This window comes from Brienomyrus brachyistius, chromosome 19 (genome assembly GCF_023856365.1).
Source record: "Brienomyrus brachyistius isolate T26 chromosome 19, BBRACH_0.4, whole genome shotgun sequence".
In the NCBI taxonomy this organism is placed as follows: domain Eukaryota; kingdom Metazoa; phylum Chordata; class Actinopteri; order Osteoglossiformes; family Mormyridae; genus Brienomyrus; species Brienomyrus brachyistius.
Window position 1 is genome coordinate 17,075,522 of NC_064551.1, and position 23,805 is coordinate 17,099,326.

Consider the following 23,805-nt stretch of genomic DNA (forward strand, 5'->3'; position numbering starts at 1 on the left):
TACATTGTATCGCTCTTACTCCTTACCAATCCTTTTTTTTCCCCCATGTATCTGATATTAATATATGAATATCCATAAAGCATCTTCAGACCATCACATCCAGAGGGCCGCGTTTCGTTTTCTGCGTTGCCGCCTTTTGATCAGTAATTAGCCGAACGCTCGGAGCAGTCACCCGCTCCCCCTCACAGCTGTGCGTTCCCCGGCCAGGTGATCCTGCCCGATCTGGCAGTACTCCGCATCGCCGTCTATGACGACAACAACAAGCTGATCGGGCAGCGGATCCTGCCGCTGGACGGGCTGCAGGCTGGCTACCGGCACATTTCGCTGCGGAATGAGGGCAACAAGCCGCTCTCCCTGCCCACCATCTTCTGCAACATCGTGCTCAAGACGTACGTGCCAGATGGATTCGGAGGTGAGCCGCAGAGCGCCCCCCCCCCACCCCCCCCTTACGTTTCGACATCTGCAGGACACGCTCAGGCTGGAGTGATCCCTCACAATCCGAAGAGTCCGCCATGTGTGGGTCCCCCCCCCCGATGTAAAATAATCTTTCCTTCTCGGGCTCTAGGCTGTACGTCTGCTCTTACGTTCACTCTTTATTTATTTTTTTCTTTCTAATATTAGTAACAATTGGGATCGAATAAAGCAAAGAACTGTATGGAGCCGCTATAATGAATGAGGCTGCGTATTTACAGTCCATGTTTTATTCAGTCTGATGGGTTATGGTGAACTTGTGGTGAAATCTCCAGTATCCCATCCAGGCGCACTCCCCATCTGCCATTTTGGTGTCTAATGCTTATTAACGCTTAATAACGCTTATTAACGCTTATTGTTTCATCTCCCGATGATCGCTGTGTACAGCATAATTAAGCAAGGCTGTGAATCCATTTTTCCTTCTAGAGATCGTGGATGCCCTCTCAGACCCGAAGAAGTTTCTGTCCATCACGGAGAAGAGAGCCGACCAGATGAGGGCCATGGGCATCGAAACGGTGCGGGCATGGCGGGGGGGCATGGCGGACTGTGCTGGGGAAATGGGGGAGCAGCACTTGGATGAGGTCGTCTTTTCGGGGATTAAGTTCTCCTGAGGTGACCAAGGCAGTAGATGTGGGATTTGAAACAATGGCCTTCCAGGCACCGGCCTGCTGCAGCTGTCTTGAATCGGGCCATAGAGGGGGGGGGGGTTTGTTGGGTCTTTTGGTGCTTTTCCATTGCATCACAGGCTGGAGAACCCTGGGCTGGAGTTTCCTGACAAGGTAACTTGGGAAAAAAAACTTTTTTTTTTTTACCACCCCCGTTTAGAGCGACATCGCAGATGTGCCAAACGATAGCTCAAAGAACGACAAGAAAGGAAAGGCGAATCAGGCCAACGCAATTCCGCAGAGTGGCTCCGAGTTGGGACAGACCTCCATGTCAGGGCAGTCCAACATCAGCGAAGCCAAGAAAGGTCCTCCGCGTCCGTCCATCCGTCTATTTCTCTGTCCACATGCCCAACCTACACCTGTCCATTCTCCATCTGTATCCATGTACTGTCTGTTCTCCATCTTCTTTCTGCCTGCACCCACATAGCCTCCATCTTTTGTTCTGTTCCACTTGCAACCATTTTTTTCTCCATGATCTCTCATAAGATAAACGCGCCATCTCTTCTCCATTTGGATAATGTCTGTTAACACCAGGATGGAAAGTCACAATGTCCTTCCTGCGCTTTCAGACGGCGCGCTCATACCTCAGGTGAACATCGAGGACCTGAAGCAGATGAAGGTTAGTGCTCTTGGCCACGCCCACATCCGTCCAGCTCCACCTATCGCCCACTCTGGACCTAGCCTAGCTCTTCATTTGGCTTCTTGTTTCACCAAGCAAAGCAACATAGGCTCCAGGGACTGCATTTTTATTTAGAAGCTTTGGAGGACTAACATCCTGCCTAATTTGTCAGTTTATGAAATACTTTTTATTTTTGTGCCCTGCAGACATATCTGAAGCTGATTAAGAAGCAACAGAAGGAGCTGAGCACTTTGAAGAAGAAGCACGCCAAGGTAGGTGGTGTCTCCCTCATCGCATACAGCGCCGCCCAGCTGGTGGGTCGAGAGTGGTACAGCTGTTCAGGACAACATGCCGGTGTCGTCTGTGCAGGACAATAGTGCCATGCAGAAGTGCCACTGTACCCAGGTGGACAAGATGGTGGCTCAGCATGATAAGGAGAAACTTACCTGCGAGAAGCTTCTGGAGAAAGCCATCAAGAAGAAAGGGTAATGTGCTGACGGTGGACCGGAACGGGGGCCGGGGAGGGGCGCGGGGCGCTGCTGGTTACGCAGGCAGAGAAAGTGGCTGCTGACGTCACTCAACCGTTCTGTGATCCTCAGAGAAAACAACTGCCAGGAGCTGAAGAAGGAGGTGGAAATCAAGGTCCAGGAGCTGACGTCCAACCACAAAGCCAAGGTAGGCCTCAGGGTGCCATTTCCCCCCCCCGCTCCCAGCCCGTGCATTCCCAGGATGGCAGGTGGCTGACTGAGTCCACGCTCTCCGAGCAGGTGAAGGACATCGTCGCCCAGCAGACCAAGGAGTGGTCAGAGATGATCAACTCCCACAGCATGGAGGAGCAGGAGCTGAAGGACCAGCATGTGCTACAGCAGTGTGAGCACCTCAAGAAGCTCATGCTGGCCGTGCAGGAGCAGCAGACACAGAACCTCAAGCTGATCCACGAGAGGTCGGGCAGGGGTTTGTTTTGGGGGGGCCTCCATACCCCACGATTGCTGCGGATGTGACTGATCCTCTCTCAACCTGCAGGCAGAGCAAAGAGATGCGGGCTAACCAGGCCAAGACATCCATGGAGAACAGCAAAGCCATCAGCCAGGACAAAAGCATCAAGAACAAGGCCGAGCGAGAGAGGTACGGTACGTCCTGTGGGCCCCGGAGAGCCGGGTCAAAGGCGCAGGGCCCGACCCCATTCGGAGCTCCAGACCTTTATGTGCCACAGCCACTGATTTCTCTGCACCTCCGCAGGAGAGTTCGAGAGCTAAACAGCAGCAACACCAAAAAATTCCTTGAAGAAAGGAAAAGGGTACGTGGGGGGGGTTTGCTCTAAGCAATGGTCCGGTTCATTTCTGCCACGGGGGGAGGGGGCAGCACATCTGCTCACAAGGACAATTCTCATTGGTTTCCAGCTCGCCATGAAGCAGTCGAAGGAGATGGACCAGCTGGAGAAGACCCAACTGGAGCAGCTTGAGAACCTGGAGAAACTCAATGAGCAGGTAGGAATAGCCCGTCGTCTATAGGGGGCACTAGCGGGCCGGGTTACTTGGCACTAAAAGGTGTGAGATGCTCGGATGTATGGTTAGCAGTTGGGTGGTTTGACAGCCTGTCCAGTCAAGTCGCCGTGTGGCGGTTTTGAGTCTAGAAGGTCTCAGTCTATGTTAAGCAGAGCCTCTTTCTTACGGAGGTGTCCCTACTACCCTAACAGTATTACCTGTCATCCTCAGGTCCAAGTTGGGTCGATCGGTCCCGGGGCCCTGATCAAAAAGTCACTTTGGGATTGATGTTTGAAAAACTAAATTAGCTAGAGTCCAAAGATTGTAACTAACTAGCTGGTGAGCAGAACTTGTCGCTTCAGCTTCTCCTAAGTAAGGAATGCGTTTATTTAATGCTTACTGTAGTGACTGTTTGGCCAACAGGGGCCCCCAGATCTCAGGGGCCCCATCCAAATGTGTGGCTTGAGTGTTAATGAACATTACAGCTGACCAATCAGAATACTGTGATGCACACACGGGCTCTATAATGATCTTGATTTGTCATTGTCAGATTTCATTATTATTACTATATTATTCCTTTTTGTTTTCTGTCATCTGTCATTGTTTTGATATTTGTTTCTGTTTGATATTATTATTATTATTATTATTTATTGATTATATTTGGTATTATTTGTTTCTATTTGATATTATGTTTTTTATTGTCCATTTTTAATATGATTTGCTTGAATTTGTATTTTTTTGTACAGCTTAAGAATTCACACCATGCAAATTCTCAGTGCCCAGGTAGGCCCTGTTGTTCTTCTAACGGACTGTAACCCCCCCCCCCCATCCCTTGTCCCTCCTGTCATGGTCTGGAGACATGGGAGCGTAAGGGTGGGGGTGACGTGCGGGGAGCGTGTGTTAGAAATGTGGGGATCGCACAGGATCACGATGACCCCCCTCCCCGGAATGAAATGGGCTCTTTCTACTCCAGTAGGTTGATGTTAGGAGTGGTGGAGGGGAGGTGAAAAGGGGTTGAGGGGTCCTGTGAGCCATGGGTGGGGGCAGCGAACTAAGGCTGTCCGCTCGGTCGTTGCAGGCCAAGGACATGCAGCAGATGGTGAAGCTGGAAGCAGCGATGGACCGGAGGCCAGCCACAGTGGTGTGAACTCCTCAGCCGACTGAGGGGGGCAGGGGGCCTTTTGTGGACAGACACCCTCTGACGTGATACTTAAGCTCTCCGAGCTGTGCGCCCCCCCCAACTCCCCCGTCCTCAAAGAGGCAACAGCGTTACCCCAAGCGATGGGATCCGCCCCCACATGGCCCGCCCATCGCCACTCACCTTTTTCTATTTAGTTTTTTCTAACAACAGCATAGCCTGCGATTTGTCTGACATGCTGTAATTTTAGATACTGTCCCACTGTTTATGCCAATCAAAATTATTAGATCCGATGTATTAACGTGTATTTCTACATTTTTATTTGTATTTTAATAGTATGAGACAGAAGGAGAGTAAACATCTGTCAGTCACAATGGCGTGGCGGCCAGGGAGTGTAAGTATTACGTCATGGGCACTTCAGTGACGAGTGTGTTTTAAGGTAGTCCAAGAAATGTAGCAGTGCCCTTCCACATACCTCCGTCCATCTCTCGACCCTAAAGTACCGTGGGTTTGAGTGGTGGGGGGAGCTGGGGGGGGGCAGCCTGTCCGCTGGCTGTAGAGACCGACAGAGCTGCTGCCTTCCGGACTTTGAAAACCAATATCGCAATAGCAATGCCATCTTCTCACCTTTTAAAAAGTATATTGTTTAACTTTTAGGATAATTTCGAAAACACGATCAGCTAAGCTGCTGTTGTAGGGTACCATCCATCCATCACCCATTTTTCCACTTCCTGTCCTGGACAGAATCATGGGGGGGAGGGTTGCTGAAACCTATGTCAGGCATCATAGGACACAGGGCTGGAATCGGATCGGATACCAGTTACTGGAGTATCAGTTTATTTTGTCATTAACGAGGTTTGGAGATTCAGCCACAGATCCAGCAGAAATCGGACGTCCAGTCTGTTCGTTTCCTTCTGTTGCTCATGATGAACCTTCAGCCTGTGTTCTCATCGATTCTGTTGGGTAGAGATTGGATGGTGTGGGACTGTTAGGACTGGTTAGTGCTCATCATCTGATCATCCTCACTAAGTACCTCATTAAGACCTCATTAAGTGTCACCCGCAGCAAGTGATTTTATCCTTTCATTTCAGATTAAAGAATCAGCTCGGCTGTGTATTTCATCACATGAATGGCTTTACTGGGTATTTGTCCTGTCTGAAATGAATAGTTGCCAAATTCAGTACTATTGGCCATGAGTTCTGTGTGTATTTACTGGGGCTTATGCTACTTAAAGCAGTGGTTTACTTTGGATTTCGAGGAGGCGGGACTTCCTTTTTCAGGAGGCGGGACTTCCTTTTTCAGGAGGCGGGACTTCCTTTGCATGCCACTGTCTTCAGGTAGTACGTGGTAGTAGAGCCGTGGTTAAGGGTGAGAAGAGAGGGTTTAATTGGCATGTGGAGGCCAAAGGGTTTTGAAGACCGATGCCACTAAAAGGTGACAGTCAGTGTCGAACCTGAGCCTTGCGGCCTGCTGTGGTTTCTGTCCATCCGTCGTCATCACCGGAAGTGCTTCGTCCATAATGTACAGAGGGGGGGATGCAGTGTGACGGTTCGGGAATTGCAGGGGATATTTTTAAATTTTGGCCAGCTGTGTTAATTTAGTACCGGCCATCGGCACCATTTAAAACGCCGCCCAAACTGATAAACCTCTTCCTTTCTTTAAGGAATGATATGTAGGCATCCTGCAGGTTCTCCCCTTTTCTATTCTGTGGCTGTAGTTCACTAAAAGACAGACACTTTATGTATATATCTGAATGTATGTAGTGTGTTATTTTTGGCCAAATGGGTTCTGCAGTATATCGATAAATTAAGGGCTCTGGGGTAAAGAAAAAGAATGTTTGTTGCTGTGGAGATGAGGTTCAGAGCAACTGGCCGTTTTGCTTTCCGGGTCATTCCATCTTCCAGCATCATACAGCGATCATACCTGTGACCACCTGTCTAATGCGATACTATTAAGCGAAGCACGCAGACATTTGCTGCATTGCTTTCAGATGTGCCACTCGACGGAAGTCTGGTTGGGTGTTTTGGTTATTTAACAAAATATAATGCCAAAATAAGTAATGTATATAAATAAATACATATAAATATATGAAATGAGAATATAGTAGATAGTTTAAGACTCTATTAAGGTTTGTCATAGAGCTTCTTTCACACTTAGTGTATGTTTTCTGTTGTGTGATTACATGTAACCTTTCGCTCTATAGTTTACTGTAAAAGCAATTATTACGGAAATGTTATTGCTTTTACGTTTACCGGTTTGTTTTTAGTCTTTAATTTTAACTTTGGCTTGGTGAAGGGACTTCATGTGAGTGTTTTTGTATTTGTATTGTATTTGTTGAATTAGAAATGAAGATGTTGTTGTTATCATGCTACTTTAATACTGTTTTATAGTATATGTATCAATAAATAATCAAACGGTGCCTAGATGTTTTGTTTTAATTATTTTCTCCTTTTTCGTTTCAGGAGAGAGTCAGTGTCCTCAAATATATTTAACTCCATCGCCTGTAATATTCCATCAGCGTTTGTCTTTTAGTTGACTTATTTGGGTGAACGTAAGTGTGCAGAGTCGATAGTGTCGCCGGTGAGCTTGTGTGTGAAGCAAGCGTTCTGTGTGTCTGAGGAAATGACGTGAGATATAAGGTTTCTACAAATGCCCTGACGATCAGGATAGCCGTACAAAAAGAGAGACTCCGCCAAAGGCGTCTGGTGTCAGGAGCGTGTTCTCCAAACTCGTGTGAAAGTTCTTCCGAAGGTTTATCTTAATTCACATTTAGTTTACACGTTGAGCTGCATGGGGGATGTGAACTAACAGTCATCTGACGGTAATGGGCTTGGTAAAGTGACATTGAGTAACCGATTGTTTGTTTACTGTATTTTAGTGGTTTGAGCGAAGGTAGAAGTTTCTACCTTGACTAATCGGTTTCTGTTCCTTCATTTGGCAGAGAATCCATGTTCCGGGCCCATTAATGTTTAATGCAGCAATATCTTGCCGTCTTGAACAACCAACCATCTACATCCTCTAGTCGCGTTTAATCCCCGATGGCTGCAATACTGTGGTTTGAGAAGCACTAAATGAGCCCCTCCCTCGTGATTCCTCATCACTCCGTGGGTGATGCCTGGGCGCTAACAGACTTAGCTGTCTTGAGAGGCTAAGTTGTTCCCGGCATCATCAGTCCAGCCATGCTGGATGAAATTACTCGGATGAATGGTGTCGTGGCTGTACAGGGTTACCAGAAAGCACCAATTTTATTGCCTATCCCATGAGTCTGGGTTTCAGGGAACAGCCCTGTCAGCTTTCTGGTAACCCTGTACATGCAGCGATAAACCAGGTGGAAAGAGACGAGTGCAGTACTGGTTTTGATCTGAACCGTAATTTGAAGCAATGATGGTCTGTGAGCTCTGGTCATACTAGCCGTTACATGGTCTTCAGCGTACGTTGGCCTACAGCAGGCGAGGGCACCCATATCCACAAAGGGCCACTTTTAGCTTTAGGACTGCCGTTCAGACCCAGGCGTGAAGACTCTTCAGCCAATCAGTCCTCTAATTAATAATCGAATTAGGGTGTGGCAGCAAAAACCTGCACACACAGCGGCCCCTTCTGGTTAAGATTGCCCACCCCCTGGACTAGAGGAAATCGAAAAGGCAGGTTTGAGCATAAGGCCCTTCATTTTAACAAACTTGCCTTTTTCGTTTAGTCTACCTCTTTAATGAATCATTTTATGATTTTGAAATTAATTTATTATATAGATCATGCACACTCCCTTCACACACACACACTGGATATAAAGTGACATAAAATTATTGCATGTGTACTAAGTGGATTGTATATGTAAATGTTGGCCCTAGAATAAGCCTTTCTCTGAAATGATTGGCTCTCACTGGTGATGGAAGTAAATAAAAAAACATTCAGCCCTTTCCCCGATATAAATAGGCAGAGAGCATATAATGCGAATGAACCACTTTCGGTATCCAAATGCATGTTCACTTGTAAACACACTCATCAGATCAACACAACCTCTGAAGCACCTCGCCGTAATTATACTGTCGATGCTGCAGCTTCCAGAAACAGGAACCCTATTAATGATACTTTTGTTGTCCTGGTAACATAATCCCCCCCTCCATAAATGTGGGGACAAATGCTCCTTGCACGACAATGACTGTCAAGCTGCTACGGAGAGAAGTGTAAAAATGTTCCCGATCTGTGCTTGATATAAAGTGACTGGCTTGCTGAGTTCTTCAGAAAACCCCCCACCAGGGTGAAGATAGAGTTTCTCCTGCAAGTCATGGTGAAGGACAGGGCTCATCTGACCAGGTTCATCTTTGATTCGCTCAACGGAAAGATGTACGATTCAAAGACGGCCAGAGGACACACCATGTTGATCCTCGCTGCCCTTCAACCCAGCGGCTCTGAGTTTAAAGTTCTTGCAATGTCTGCTGTGAGAGAGCGAGTGTAAACTGCCCCAGTCTGAATCACACCTGCAAACGCCCCCCACCCGCACACCATAGGGAAAGCCGACCCGAAGCTGGGGGACGCATGGAGGAATACGGGCCTTCCAGCCACACAGCAGACACTTGTAGACGTCTTGGTGCGGTCTTTCAGGAGGTTAGGGCTCCAGATTCACAGAACAAGGCTGGACACCTGGGGGAGGACAGGTTTGACGGCACACAGGAGGTGTTTGACCATTCTGAGGAGCAATGGCATCCCATAAAACAGCTAGAGGGACCAGAACTTCGATCATTACCTGGTCACAGACCTGCCCGTTGGGCGTCTAAATAGCTAATCGGAAACCGGGCATGTTTGGCCAGTAAATAAATCTGACAACACAATGGATACAATTTGGCCCACTGGGTCTCCTGGCAGAAAGGCAGCTCATTTTACAACCCCTGGTGAAATGGGTGGACCCACATTGAGAAAGTGAGAAGCACCTTCTTTTCTCTGATGGTTTTTGTTCAGCACCTTCTGCACGACCAATTACGCCATGAACAGCGTTCACCAAATCAGAGACCACCTCTGGACGTCTGCCTTGCTTAGCCCAAAGCCGTGGTACACAAACGGCAGTTACCTTCTCCCCAGGACCAGGCAAAAACACTAAAAGCTGCAGAAACCTTCGACTCCATTCCATTTGATTTCTTTTTATCACCTTTAACTGGCAGAGGACATGAAAATGACCCCCCAGAAAAAAAAACCCGTTTTTGATTTTGTAAATAGGAAATTTGATGAGTTTTCAGATAAGATTCATACTATCATGTGGTTTGCCACTAGTCTTATGAGTCCTGCACCTCCGTATAAAAAAAATGCTAAATAAACCGCAAAATAGCGCGTACTGTTATGTAGTGGATCAGTTTACAATGTGTTGTGGAACAAACCATTAAAGCGTTTCACTTCTCCGTTATTTAAAAAGACTGGCGGTCTTGGACGTCCTGAATTCCCGGTTCTCCGACTTCCAAGATCAGAGACTTTGCCGTAAAGCAGCTAACGCCTCAGCGCCCTCAAGTGTAAAGCTGATCCACTTTGACTTTAAAACTTTTTAATCCAGATGCGCGCAGGGAAATATCAGTCTATAGCCGTATACCATCCCCAAGATTGGAGTCGTCCCATCAAATAAAATGCCGGTCCTTAATCTGTAAATTGGATTTCTTGTATTTTCTAACTAACGTATTAAAACGTTATTCGTGTAACTTAGAAATGCAAAGAATACATAATTAGGCTATTCATTAAACATTAAGTTGCGTTTTAATTCCTGTTCTGCGTTATTAGCGCCCAGGAAGCTTTAATGTGGGTGCAGCTGTTTGCTTTTCGCCCATTTCGCACCTTTACGGACCGATGACGCCGCATTGCCTGGAAAAACCGGTGAAAGTCACCGCTCAGATCGCCCAGCATCCAACCCAGCCTGCAAGTGATGTTTAAGCTAAAACTGAAAATAGTAATTATACTGAAGATAATTTAAAAGCCATGTTTAAATAAGCAATCACTGTTTAATGAATGGAGTTTCTTATTCAAAATGTATGATAATATATAGTTCGGTTATATTAACCGATACGGCATAAGCACCCACTGCCTGGTTGGTTCAGGTATACTATGGGCAGAAACGCAGCTTGTGCTTATTTCCTAATGTCGTGACTGCGCCCCACACCGGCGTCTTCCTGAGCTGCTCCAAACCGGCGAGGGCAGCTGTGGCCGCAGCTTCTGCTCCGCACGGCTGATCTGACACATCGCGGAGCCGCAGCGATCCGCTCACACAAAGACTGCAACCTTGCCGGGAATCAGGGGGGTAAAGCGGTTCTCCGTCAGGCTCAGCTGCAGTCTCGGCCATGGGAATAAAGGCATTGCGGGAGTAGCCCTGGCGATCTCGCACCGAGAGACTTCAGGGAACTTCTCAAAGCGAGCAGTCGTCCCTTTGACTTCATGCTGCAGTTCCCGTCCGGCTGTCCCTCAGTCTGGAATAAACACGACAGCCTCCGCAACGAGTTAACTGTCCTAAAACGACCCCCTTTCCTCCAGAAAGGCACGTTTGCGCCTGCATCCTGAGCGCACTTCGTGCCTTTGGCGACTGGATGCTGCCGCACGCATCCCCCTGCGTTTGCTGCATTTGCGGGGCTGCTGTCGTGACTCCTCTGCACTGAGAGGGAATCTCGTCTCTTCCATTTGTTTTAGTCATTACTACATTAGTAATTTCCAAATCCAGTCAATTGAACGATGGAGCGTACGCGATCCAAGACCGTGGACGCCAGAGGAATTTTGCTCTGTCTATTAAGTAAGTGGCTTTTTCTGTATTTGTTTTGGCTATTTTGCCTTCAAAGCGGTCAATGAATATCTTAGCGTACATTAAAAGTACTGATCCAGTAAGGGCACTGTTCCAGTAAGGGCACCGGTCCACTTCTTTTATATCAAGTGAGAGTATGTTAACAGATGCAAAAAGTCGTGCATTTTTATGTGATGTGCATACGCGTCAGTAATATTGATATTGATAATGACTAATAATAATGTTATATCCTGGATCTTTAACTTAAATTATTATCATCACCTAAGGGTATTTTGCTATTTCGCTGCTGTCGTTAGTTGTTATAATAAACCTCCCATTCCAGGTATTGTTGCTCGAAGCCCAGCAGAGCAGGAGGTGGAGAACCTATCGGGATTATCTACAAACCCAGACAAAGATATATTCGTAGTTCGCGAAAACGGTACAACTTGCTTGATGGCAGAGTTTGCCGTCAGATTTGTTGTCCCATATGACGTCCTTGCGCTCAACGGCATAGACGTAAGAATCCCCATTCCGACTTTTACATATTTTTTATAATTATTTGCATGCTCAGCACCAATGACTCCAGTGAGTTTATTGCACACACGGGATATGATACTGCCAGTTCGAAGAAAAGTCCTTTAATAATAACAGTATGCTGTGAATGGCAGCGAAGGCGCGCGCAAGCAAACTATTATAATCGCATGCATCAATAAAAAACGCTGAGTCAACGTATGTGAACATCAGTGCAGCTGATATGTCGCTGAATAAATGGTCGTGTTTGACACGAAGTTAATCCAATTAACATTTGTTATAGATCTGAAAATTCCCAGCTATCAAATTTCTAATGTTTTTTTTTTTATTTTATCTACAGCTGATTACAGAACAGGCGCCCATTGCGCTTCCCCGAGGGGCAGAGATTGAGGGAAAATGCGGGAGTAATGAAGCCGAGCTGCGCATTTCCTGGATGAATAACGCCTACTCGTTTCGCATTTTCTTCCTTAAGGTTGGCAGAGACGTTTTTCTTACATTACCTTAACCACACCGATTACAAGAATATATTGCTGCACAGGCGCAAATTTAAGCAGGAAATTCCCGGTTCTTTTTTTGGTAATTCACACAACAGATTGCTGCTATGTAAATTACTAGTTGCCAAGTTTAATTTTGGTTGTTTGTTCTTATTGTTGTTAATTAGGAAGTACAAGACCCATCCAAGGGAAAAGCAATCTGGAAAATGAATAAGATGCAGTTTGTGTACGATACCTCAGAAACAACACACTTCATTAACGCTTACAACCGTAAGTTTATTCTGTGCTATGGCTTAATTTATTTTAATTCAATACAGATACAAGATGTTTGACCAGCGTTTGATTTTGAAAGCAAATATTTATTCCATTGTGTGTTTTATAGGCTATACTTTGGTACTGCCGGTGTAATAATTTAAACTGCATACATTTGCTATATTAAAAAATACGACATAGCAAGCGGGATAAATAGAGAGGAGCCAATTAGGAAAAAAAATCTAAAATGATTTAGATTGAATTTTACCCTGTGGTATTTATTATATGCTATCATTATTTCTTTTGCTGCGGGTACATTTGTAGGTAGGGGCAATGACGCAACGAAATATCTGTTCTGACTTATTCCCATAAAAATAGGAAATAACCAAATTTCTGAAATTTTACTATGGAACGTTACGTATCACGTAGATTTAGTTCGAGACAACGATAGTGTGTATTCGGTGATTGTCATATGCCTGTTATTTTTTTTCTTTAATCTCCCGTATCGCTCGATATTTTGCGCTCCATATCTATATTTAAATTGTTTTATATTCAGGTAGTTGGGTTACAAAAAAAGTCGTCTAATGGACCAATATAGGCTACTTTTTAAATGTTTCACAGGCTTTAACTTTGCGTTGGGTTCCGTATTTTTCATATATAATATAGAAATTAGTCTTTCCTCTACACATAACATATTCCCATAAAATAAATGTTCGTTGTCCCATATTTTATTTATCAAGAAAAAACAACAGACAACACTGATCGTATATAAAATTATTTTGCTCTTTCTCTTGATTTTATTTCATACTGAATGTTTCAATACATGAACAGTCCAGCAAAGCTGTAATACATATTCCTGAATTTTTTATCGTGTGTGGTTTGTTTGACAGTTTGTTAAAATGCTTGTACGGTTCTTGCACTGTATTGGTGCTGATGTTTCTTATCTTTAAACTCATGGTGCAATCTGTGTGTGTGTGTGTGTGTGTGCGTGTGTGTGTGTGTGTGTGTGTATCTTTTCAGCTGGAAAGCACACTGCCAACTCTCATCGCCTCTCAGCTCTAGTGACCCCTGCAGGCCGATCCTATGAGTGCACGGCTGTCCAGACGGTTACCCTGATCTCCAGTGACCACCAGAAAGGAGTAACGGTCTCCATGTCTGACATTCAGATACAGCCCTTCGACATCCAGGGCGACTTCATATTCAGTGAAGGTATAAATATCGCCACCCAGAGGCCATTAGTTGGGAATCACATGAGAATTTGTATTGGGTACTGAACTAACAACCTGCAGGTTACAAACCTTAGTCCTTAATCACTATGTAATCATTTCTAATTGTCAAACGTCAATTTGCATTTAACAGGGAGAATTTAATCCATGAATCTGTCATGTTTAGCATCGCCAGGGTTAATGCTTAATCCTATTACAGCATTACAAAACCCCAATTTCACTCCGTACAGCGGTAAGGAGCAGGCACCGATTACAGTGTGTAAGGAGCAGGCACTGATTACAGTGTGTAGGGAGCAGGCACCGATTACAGTGTGTAAGGAGCAGGCACTGATTACAGTGTGTAGGGAGCAGGCACCGATTACAGTGTGTAGGGAGCAGGCACCGATTACAGTGTGTAAGGAGCAGGCACCGATTACAGTGTGTAAGGAGCAGTCACCGATTACAGTGTGTGGGGAGCAGGCACCGATTACAGTGTGTAGGGAGCAGGCACCGATTACAGTGTGTAGGGAGCAGGCACCGATTACAGTGAGTAGGGAGCAGGCACCGATTACAGTGTGTAAGGAGCAGGCACCGATTACAGTGTGTAAGGAGCAGGCACCGATTACAGTGTGTAGGGAACAGGCACCGATTACAGTGTGTAAGGAGCAGGCACCGATTACAGTGTGTAAGGAGCAGGCACCGATTACAGTGTGTAAGGAGCATGCACCGATTACAGTGTGTAAGGAGCAGGCACCGATTACAGTGTGTAAGGAGCAGGCACTGATTACAGTGTGTTGCTACACTGACCACACAGCAAACCACCTCAGGGATGAGAACCTGAGTGAAGCCATGTGGCAGGTCATACTTCAGCACCACACTGGACCAGTGTGGCCCTTGTGCCCAAATGGACCAGTGTAAGGCTTTTTCCCATGGCTGGAGTGCCAATCCATCCCTCCTTATAGGGCTGAATGTAGATTAACATCATACCCAGTATGAAGCAATTGCAGGTTAAGGGCCTTGATCAAGGGCCCAACGGAGTAGGATCACTAACAGTGATGGAAAATTAGACACTGTTTCTATGGTTTTAGTTTGCTGAGAAATTGATTATTACTATTTTCATAATTTCCTAGATTATAAATAGTTTCATATTTATACCACCATTATAATTAATTCTTACTATCACCACCCTTGAGTAGCTCAAGCACTTTAAATTGCATAATTGCTATTTTAAAATTTTAGGCTTAGGTAGAACTCTGCTTTAAGGGATTCAATCAAATCATTGCTTATCCACAATACGGGGTCATTTAAGGTCATGTGATTCACCTGCTGTTAATTTGCGTCTTGGTTGTTTTATAATTTGAAGATACAGTGGTTAATACATATGTTTTCAGCTTAATCTTTAATGTCCACTGAAGTGGAGGGAGGAGGGTTACAATTCAGTGTGGAAAAAGTATTCCTCCCTCGAATACAATGAGTCTGGTTTTCCAACCGTCGATGTTTTGCTAACAGCTTATCTGAGGCAGGTTCACATTGAGTCTGGGGGCTGGTCCTGGAAGCACAGGATAGGAATGATGGGAAAGACCAGCGCATCACGCGTCTCACACACACACACACACACACACGTTTATATTAATATCTTTGTGGGGATCATCCATATACATTTCTATAGGAAAAACCCTAATTTCCAAAAATCACCAACTTAACAATAAGCAACCAAGCAGTGTGTGATTGCAGAAATGGTCCCCGCAACATCAAAAGAACAGGTTTTTACCTTTAGTCCCCACAATGTAATATATAATACATCTCACACACCCTGGAGGCGTGAGCTCGTAGTGCTGCCCCTTGCTCCCCCGAACACGCCTCCTTAAGCTGGTACACATTTGCATATGTACAGGTTTACACACAGCAGAAATACTGGGCTTGGACAGAGCGAAAGTGTCATTCCGTTGTTCTTTATCGGTGACGGGGAACAGTGGTTGCCGGACGTACTGGTACTGCAATGATATGTATGCGAGGCTGTTATTTGGGCTGCATCTTCAGCATGTCGCACTGTTGATGTCGGAACGGTGCTCCTGGGCTGTTATCAGTAAAAAAAAAAAAAAAGATGAAAAAATATTGAAAGGATTCAAGTCGATGTGGTTTTGAAACGTGTGACACAACAGCCCAACTTATCCTCAGGAAACGCACAAGGGCCTCTGAAATGAGGAGGTCTCTCGTTTCAGAGATTTATCACATTTAATCCGGTTCTCCCTGTGTTTTTCATTTTTTAATTCATTGTTCTGTCAATGATTAAATAAGTAAATCGACAGTGAATGCCTTCTACTTTAAGAGGGTTATTTTTGTGCTGGGTTGTAAAGGTCATTTCGTGTTTATACCCTAACCCCTCTTCTGTTGGCTTAAAAAGGAATGACTCATTTATAATGAAATCTGCCGCAGCTCACGTCAAGGTGTAATTTTCCCACGTTATCCTAATAGGGATGCTTTCGGGACAGCGACTGCAGGCTTTTCACAGCGCGTGCGGTGCGGTGCGGGTGGGGGGGGGGGGGGGTAAGGCGCTGGAGGCGCGCTTCACTGCTCCTTTACAACCTTTTATGACGGATGAAGATGTCGGATGCACATGACCGGGCAGATCCCTGCTGCCTTCTTAAAGTCGGGAGCTTCTGCCTTTAATGTCCGGGACTTTTAAAGGGGATTATAAAAGATCCTTCCCGACAGAAGCGTCCAGGGAGACACTGCAATGCAGAAAGTGTGACTCGGTGCGGCCGAAGGTACATCACGTTCTGATGTCGCTCAGTCCTATTTCCTGCATTCTAGAATCTTCCCATTGGATCGTAAAGGTATTTGGGTGGGGTCTCACAGTGACGCTGGCCGCTTTATTCCTCATGCCGCTGCCGCAGCATCATCACTGGTCCCATTTCCTTTGCGTCTGCAGCGTATAAATGCTTGAGTGACCAGCGTGAGCAGCTAGAGGAAATGCTGCCACTGATCCTGGGAGTCATCCTGGGGCTGATCATCGTCATCACCCTCTCCGTGTACCACGTACACCTGAAAATGACCGCCAATCAGCCGCAGCTGCCCAGGGATCGCTCCATGTACAAGAATATGTGACCTCGGACCCACGACCCCCCCCTTAGTGATAGACACCGCGCTGCATCTCACTGTGTAGTCGGCCGTCTGTTTTTTTTTCTTTCTTCAGTTTCTGCTCAGCCTCGATCTGTGCAGTTGGTTATTATGTTTAAAAATGAATATCTGCAGAGAAAATGAGTTTGCGCTCGCGGTCGTCCAGTTTTCCGCTTTGAATTCTGCGTTAACGGTGAAAGTGGAGTGTCGTGTGGAATGCAGGTGTAAAACCGCGGCTTAAATGGTGATTTATTACCTAGCCTTACTCCCCCATCTGTCGGTGACATGCATTATAATTCAGTTTGAACGTATGCACATTAAACCGTTTAAAAAATGTAAAACTAATGTCTTTACGCAACTGACAGATTTATGTTAAAATTACATTTATGCCTTGTCATAATTCATTGCATACTGGAGGAAAGAAAATATGGTCAATTATGAAAATAAAAATGAACACACGATGTTAGAGTATAATATTTTAAGAATTACTATGCATAAAGAAAACCAAGAAATTAGCATATGTTTAAATGTTTGAAGGTCTCTTTACTGAAATAAATGATACAACACATTTTTGTGTGAATTCTGTTATGCTAATTTCATTGTCATTATTTGAATTCTGCTGCAGACATCTTGCAGACCATGTCCCTTCAGGCCAAAGAAAACGCATTCTGTCCAAACTGCAGTATCCATTAGGCTTTAGAGGCAGGGTATGTTAATTAAATGCACTTCAACAGGCTTCAGTGATGCACAACATGGGGTCTTACAATAGTATACAATGGTTTTATCAATATTTTTAACATTTACATAGCGGACACTTCTATGCAAAGCCACACACGTGTGTCCCTGAGGCAGTTAGGGTGAATTCATTTACACCATGAGATTTGAACTCACAGTGTTCTGGACACAGACAGAGACCCCCTAAAATACTGAGATATAAAAAAATATTTCACACAATCCAGATTCCCTGAAAAGGACAGATGGAAACAGCCACTGGAAATAAAGGAGATACTCAGTGGATCTGCATGAAAGAATTCTGCTCCTCTGTGCAGCTGATATTCAGACAAAAGGCTGGCTGAGATGGCGGAGGATCTGAACCAGCACTGACTGTCTTCATTTCCTTCCTGTCAGTAGCTCTGTGACAAGCGCTCTGATTCAGTATCACTCACAGACAGTGATACCGGGGGGCTGCTTAAAACCTTTGGGGTGCCTGTGATGCTTTTGCAGTTTCGCTTTTACCTTTGGCGTGTCATAGACACGCGGCTGGAGTGCTGAATTTTCCGCAGTGGTGTGCCGTGAGACTACGCAGTGATTACGCAGTGGTGTGCCGTGAGACTACGCAGTGATTACGCAGTGGTGTCGCGGCGTATCGTAACTAAGGTCTCTGACAGAGGAGGTTCTTATGAAACACAGCACAATGCTGGCAAATTACATAATAAAAACATATTCATATATAATTTAAATGGCTTGCATTTAACCACTTCTAGTACAAATACTACATGCTACATCCAACAACTATGAATGCATTTTACTACAATAAATGTTTTCATTTACAGAGTCGTACTAGCTAGCAATATATGGCGCATACTGTATGCACTTAACAGTGAAGGTTGTGAGAATCAGGAACACAGATTTTAATCTTAATACCAAACTGACACTTTTCTTTCTCCAGTATAATTTCTCTAGCCCTAATTACCACGGTCAGTAATAAATACAATAGTTACCAGTTTCAGTTGCTACGTGCAAATGATGGTAGCTGGTGTCAGATTATTACTGTGAGTCCAGGTCATTTCTCTTCAGACACACTGTGGGCTACATTCATCGTTAAAAAAAAACACCAATTGAAAGGCAGACAGGAAGACCAACGCAAATACTACATATGCACACTTTGTGGAGTCCAGTCTGCGGAGGCTGTGAGCTAAGTGATCTGTATTAGACACAACAATAGCAGGAAAGAAAGACTGTCCACATCTTCCTGGAATAATGTCAATGCAAATTTTCATCCGCACACTGAGATAATAACACAGAATTCGACTTGTGACTTTGCAGATCTTCCGGTGGGTTTCGTGGTGCTAAAATCAATGTCTGAAAAACATGTTTTCAGTACAACGTTGAAATATAGACAGGGGACAAGAAAGAGTACAATCAATAGATTCAGATGGAAGTGGCATTACTCTCCATGTTTCCTGGAGAGGGTGTAGGCGTGGGATCGATCCAACTATTTGTCTAGACCTTCTGTCCTGGGTGCTGGGGGGGGGGGGGAGGGGGAGCTCTGACTGACAGTAAATGAGCTACATCTCTCTGGACAAGCAAATATCCATCTTCATTATGGATCTGTACAGCCCTTGAAACACAAGTCAAAAATACAAAACACAAACCTACTAGTCAAAAATACTACAATAAAATCTATATGGAAAAATACAACATACATACCTATGCACAATATTAAAGGTAGACATTCCCACACAAAATTATTACAAAAAAATGCTCAAAGTCTATTTGGAGATATAGTCCAGACATTTACCTTGTCCGATTAACTTAAATAATTTTCTATTCATACAGAATCAGGCTCGTGCGGTTAAATTGACAAATATTTCTTTTCTAATCACCATAGTTCCACTGTTTAATTGAGCCATACATTCAGTTTGATGACAACGCACAAAGACCACATTCCATGGTGCCCGGCTAGGCGGTAGAGCTTTGGAGCAATGTGAGTGTGGGACAGAAAGTTAGGAAGAGGAAGAGAAAGGAAGGAAACATGTCGCGAAATTCAAGGTGTTTTATTGGCCAATAGCAACAAAATGTTTTTGTAACGAGCAGTCAGTTCATTGATCGGTGCGGTGTTTTCCATCATTGTTTGATATTTCCTGAGGTAGCTAGTATTTAGAAAATTAGCAAAACAGATTTACAAAATTACTGTTAAAGGAGGTAATGCTATTTTAAAATCTCTATTTATGTGAGGAAAATAATATTATTATAATAATATTTTATGCGCCTTGAGCATTTGTTTTTCTTAAACCCATAATGAAAACTTACAGTCTTTTGTTTTTATAAATACTGCAGGTTTCAAACAATTCTTCAAACAAGAAAACTTGTTCATTCGAAGTATTCGAACCTTATGAGGTGAGAGCAGTTTGTTTAGAAAGCAGTATTACAGCACGGGGGCGTTTATGTCTGATCAAGGGGGGTGAAGTTGGTTGTCATTATAATGCTTTCTTTACTCAGACAAAACTACTTATTTCAAGTAAAGATTGTATACATTTTTAAGATTAAAAGATTCCCAGTTCTGAAAAAAAACGTTTCAATTAATTTCAAATAAAATACGAGTACACTGCAAATTGTTTGCATTTATGGATAGTATTATAATTAACTGCATATTAGAGCGATAGTTCTGATACTTAAAAAATAATCGTATTGTATACAGGTCAGATTTTTTTTCATAAATTTATCAAGTTTAATTTATGAAAAATGTATATTTCATACATTGTTTTCATACATTTCTATATGAAAAATATAGATTCCATCCAGTTTTTCGAGCCCAGTCTTTCTGAACGTGTTAACACGCCAATTGTGTCCAAAGCCGTTTTATTTAAAATGCATTGTATATTTCTGCTTTAAACAACCAATATGCCTACAATTTATAACAGCGTTTTTGCATCCGCCGATGTGGAAAAAACATTATCAATCACAAAATAATAGATATACTCTATAATAAAAGAAGGGATATCCTTTTATAGATAAATAAATCCATAAATAAAACCCCTACAATCAAATAACAGGAACAAATTCGCATTTCTTATTTCCCGATCCTAAAAAGCTGTAATAAATATTCTACTCCATCACCTTCATCGGCGAAACGCGAAAATCAATATCGCACGTATACTCTATTACACTTCCTCTTTTCGAGCCTGTTCAGTCACTAATGTGCAAAATGACCACTAAGTCTGGAGTAATGAATTTACGTTACTACTGTCCGTCCCATGCAAGAAGGCCTAACATGGAACAAGTCTGGCCCTGGCTTTAACTCCATTGCTCAGATATAAAAAATGAATATAAAAATACATCATCCCTGTTTATACCTAAATTCTTCTAGGTAGTGGCGTCGCTAGGGCTGTTGTGAAAAGCCAAGTTTACTTTCAATAGTGTGTTTTCATTGGTTTTTCATTAAAGCAAGACCCCCCCCCCCCCCCCACCACCACCACCACCACCACCACCCACATAGGCTTATGTCTCTAGTGACGCTCCTGTCTCCGACATTTTTAACCAACTCTTTTAATTGCTGGCTGCCTGCTTCCATAAACGGGTATTTTTCATCACTTACTGGACAGTATCTGGGTCCTGCAACTCCATGCAGCAGGAAACGTCTCCATCGCATCGCTTTCCTTTACGTGACTGAATTACTCTTTTTTCCTACGGTCATGCCGCTTTCTCAGGGTGTTTAAGTCGTATATATTTTGTCATCTCTCTGTACTGTGGTATTTAATAAAAGTGCCCGTTCCTGACGGATTATTTGCGACAGGAAAACCACGCAGATTTGAAAGGGTCAGCCTAAATAAATAAATACTATCTTCTTGGTCAGATAAATAACATGCCGGACACGGTCCGGAGCAAGCGCCCAAATCGCAGTCGATCGTTTAAAAATATAGGTGTATACACCTTTCGGTGTACATTATTAAATTACACCGCGAAAAACCCTCAAATTTCACACACATGCCATAATAGTATTTCGTTTGCTTAGCATCCCAGGAGGTCTGTCCTGAGACATCTATGAAATATCAGGGCCTCTTTAACCGATGATTTCTCCTCCAGTTACCATTATATGAATATATGATATACAGGGTTATCCCTTACTGTACCTCCCAGGACGCACCCGGAGCGCCAGCTGCACCACCGCCTCTGCGCGGCTAAAAGCGGCCGATTTCTTGAGTGGGAAAATGGCCACTGAGAATAACTCATATACATGTTTTCGTAACATATACATTAATTTGCATCTAGTATAAAAAAACACACACTCACAAAACACCTTTTTGTAAGGATTTCCTTTACAATGGTCACTTATCTGCTATGTATCGGTGCCGTAATACGGCATTTTCTCGTTTAGAAAAAAGTCGATGGTATCCCCGATTATATCCCTGATCGCCTCTCGTTGGAAGACGAATTCGCCTTTTCCTTCGCGTAAGACAAAATACACGTTTGTAATTGAAAACCAGCTTTACTGATAACAAACATGCAATTTCACTCTACAAGCAACACCACAGTTAAGTAATAGTCATTCAGTTTTGAACATTCATCAAGGTTTAGACAGCAGCAAACATGATTATGTGCCATATTTACAAAACACCACGGATGATACATGAATAAGGTAGTAATAAAACTGGGGGTTAGCTGACCATACATGGCTAACTAAGAAAATAAATCATAATCGGTATGTTCTGTAAATAGTGCCCATCCCCAGTAATGAAAAGTAAATCATACATGTAAGTGAAAGCATTGTGTATATCAAGGTTGTTTTTATAATGAAATGAATTTAGAAATATTGCTAAACTTCATTGTTGTTACTTGCATAAATTAGCCTTTTATGCACATTTCAGAATTGTTGTTTTTTTCTTCATCTAAATAAACCGTCCACATTGAAGAACTTGCTGTATTCCGAAAGTTATCAATTTTATTGATGTTAAAGAAAAATGCAATGGTAAACGAGGCAGAAATATTGCTTGTGTGATATAATCAACATTACCGTCTTTTTTTAGAAAATAAAATAAATAAAAAAGGCTACACTACTGAAAAATAAATCTTCAATTCAAAAAATAAATAATACTTTTTAACAGCATACAAAATTCAGGTAATACCCTTATTTCCCCACTCTGACAGGAAATACTGCCTACAAATGTTTTGTTTATGGTAATAAATATATTCTGGTTGGTGTTTGTTTCGGTAAGTGGTGGGTTTATTTAGCTTCTCTTCATTTATTAATCAAAATTGGATTATAAATAGTAGGAAAGATCTTTGCAGAAACTATCTTAATTATATTTAATACTGCCCATATCACAATAGTAACGTCACAGCAAAATACAGATTATCAAAACTGTACAGAAAAAAATACAGTTGATCTAAAATACATAACACTATTAGTGTTAGAGGAGAAAAAAAATTAGGATATTTTACACTGCAAGAAATAAGCTAAGTTCAAAAGGGTAGCTTGTGAACGCACTCTTGTGAAGTGGTGATTTAGGATACGCATGGGTTCCCCTCAGCCTCACAGGCCAGCGTGTGGAGACCATCAGGGACTCACCTTCTCCTTGGTGCCTGTCTGACTCTTTACTGGAGGGACTCTGTAAAAAGAGTCCAGTAGTATTGCCTAAACAGAGGAAACTACCAAACTGCCACCCCACAAGCTACTAGTTAACTTCTACCTGCCTAGCGAAGACGGGGTCAGTAGTTACTTCATGGAAGCCTGCGTCTAAAGCCAGGTATTATTTATTTAACAGAAGCTGACATCTTCCCCTAAACTACAACTCGGCAATGGGTGTCGCTGTTTTCGAAAAAGTCCCACTGCTGCGGGAATGGTGCCGCCCTGCAGGGGGCGTCAGCGGTGGCGGTAGTGCCGCATCAGAGGCACAATGCAGGAGGGGGGACCCGAGAGCTTAAGGAAGGGATGGTGCAGGAGCTCTTGGGCCGTGGCCCTCTGGGACGGCTCCCTCACCAGCATCAGGTCCAAGAAGGCTCTCAACACAGAGGACACCTGGAGCATAGAGCCAAGCCCAGCCTGGTCACAGAACATATACACCAAGAGCACAGCTATTCCAGTCAGAGATGTCACAGTGGGAAAACTCAAATATCAACCCCACCATTATGACTTTCTATACACCAAACACTGCATTGGGCTGGCAGGTTACGATGCCCAGAGACCACAAACACAGTATCCGGTGTCCTGCCCCCAGACTCACCTTGTGAGACTCTTTGAGGCGGGGTGGAAGGTTGTCCCGTATCCTCCTCATGGCTTGGAGGGGTGGCTCGTTGAAGTAGGGGGGCTCACCATCCACCATCTCCATCACCATAATACCCAAGGACCAGATATCCACCTGAA

General features: G+C 43.8%; 3 protein-coding genes across 13 annotated transcripts in view; 2 read left to right on the plus strand and 1 right to left on the minus strand.

Moving 5' to 3' along the window:
• LOC125714576 (1-phosphatidylinositol 4,5-bisphosphate phosphodiesterase beta-4-like) overlaps nucleotides 1–6,796 on the plus strand; it is a 47,511-nt gene extending 40,715 nt beyond the window's left edge. For 6 of the 7 annotated variants that reach the window (XM_048985296.1, XM_048985294.1, XM_048985295.1 and 3 more), the window contains 13 exons: nucleotides 208–412; nucleotides 898–986; nucleotides 1,297–1,441; nucleotides 1,706–1,755; nucleotides 1,962–2,027; nucleotides 2,125–2,240; nucleotides 2,355–2,430; nucleotides 2,523–2,698; nucleotides 2,779–2,880; nucleotides 2,995–3,052; nucleotides 3,156–3,242; nucleotides 3,986–4,022; nucleotides 4,318–6,796. In XM_048985296.1, the coding sequence (XP_048841253.1) occupies nucleotides 208–412; nucleotides 898–986; nucleotides 1,297–1,441; nucleotides 1,706–1,755; nucleotides 1,962–2,027; nucleotides 2,125–2,240; nucleotides 2,355–2,430; nucleotides 2,523–2,698; nucleotides 2,779–2,880; nucleotides 2,995–3,052; nucleotides 3,156–3,242; nucleotides 3,986–4,022; nucleotides 4,318–4,403 (1,293 nt within the window). In that variant the 3' untranslated portion in view covers nucleotides 4,404–6,796. The remainder of the gene's footprint in view (nucleotides 1–207; nucleotides 413–897; nucleotides 987–1,296; nucleotides 1,442–1,705; nucleotides 1,756–1,961; nucleotides 2,028–2,124; nucleotides 2,241–2,354; nucleotides 2,431–2,522; nucleotides 2,699–2,778; nucleotides 2,881–2,994; nucleotides 3,053–3,155; nucleotides 3,243–3,985; nucleotides 4,023–4,317) is intronic. The other variant, XM_048985300.1, reaches the window with a different exon arrangement.
• Nucleotides 6,797–10,427: 3,631 nt separating this feature from the next.
• lamp5 (lysosomal associated membrane protein family member 5) lies at nucleotides 10,428–17,289 on the plus strand. Its single transcript, XM_048985325.1, has 6 exons — nucleotides 10,428–11,131; nucleotides 11,463–11,635; nucleotides 11,991–12,122; nucleotides 12,312–12,414; nucleotides 13,417–13,605; nucleotides 16,534–17,289. Exons 1-6 carry the CDS (start codon nucleotides 11,074–11,076, stop codon nucleotides 16,707–16,709), a joined length of 831 nt encoding a protein of 276 aa, XP_048841282.1. The 5' UTR covers nucleotides 10,428–11,073; the 3' UTR covers nucleotides 16,710–17,289.
• Nucleotides 17,290–21,910: 4,621 nt separating this feature from the next.
• The window catches only part of pak5 (p21 protein (Cdc42/Rac)-activated kinase 5), a 47,959-nt gene continuing 46,064 nt past the window's right edge, over nucleotides 21,911–23,805 (minus strand). For all 5 annotated transcript variants that reach the window (XM_048985991.1, XM_048985992.1, XM_048985990.1 and 2 more), the window contains 2 exons: nucleotides 23,666–23,800; nucleotides 21,911–23,460 (listed from right to left, as the gene is read on the minus strand). In XM_048985991.1, coding sequence (XP_048841948.1) covers nucleotides 23,305–23,460; nucleotides 23,666–23,800 — 291 coding nt within the window. In that variant the 3' untranslated portion in view covers nucleotides 21,911–23,304. The remainder of the gene's footprint in view (nucleotides 23,461–23,665; nucleotides 23,801–23,805) is intronic.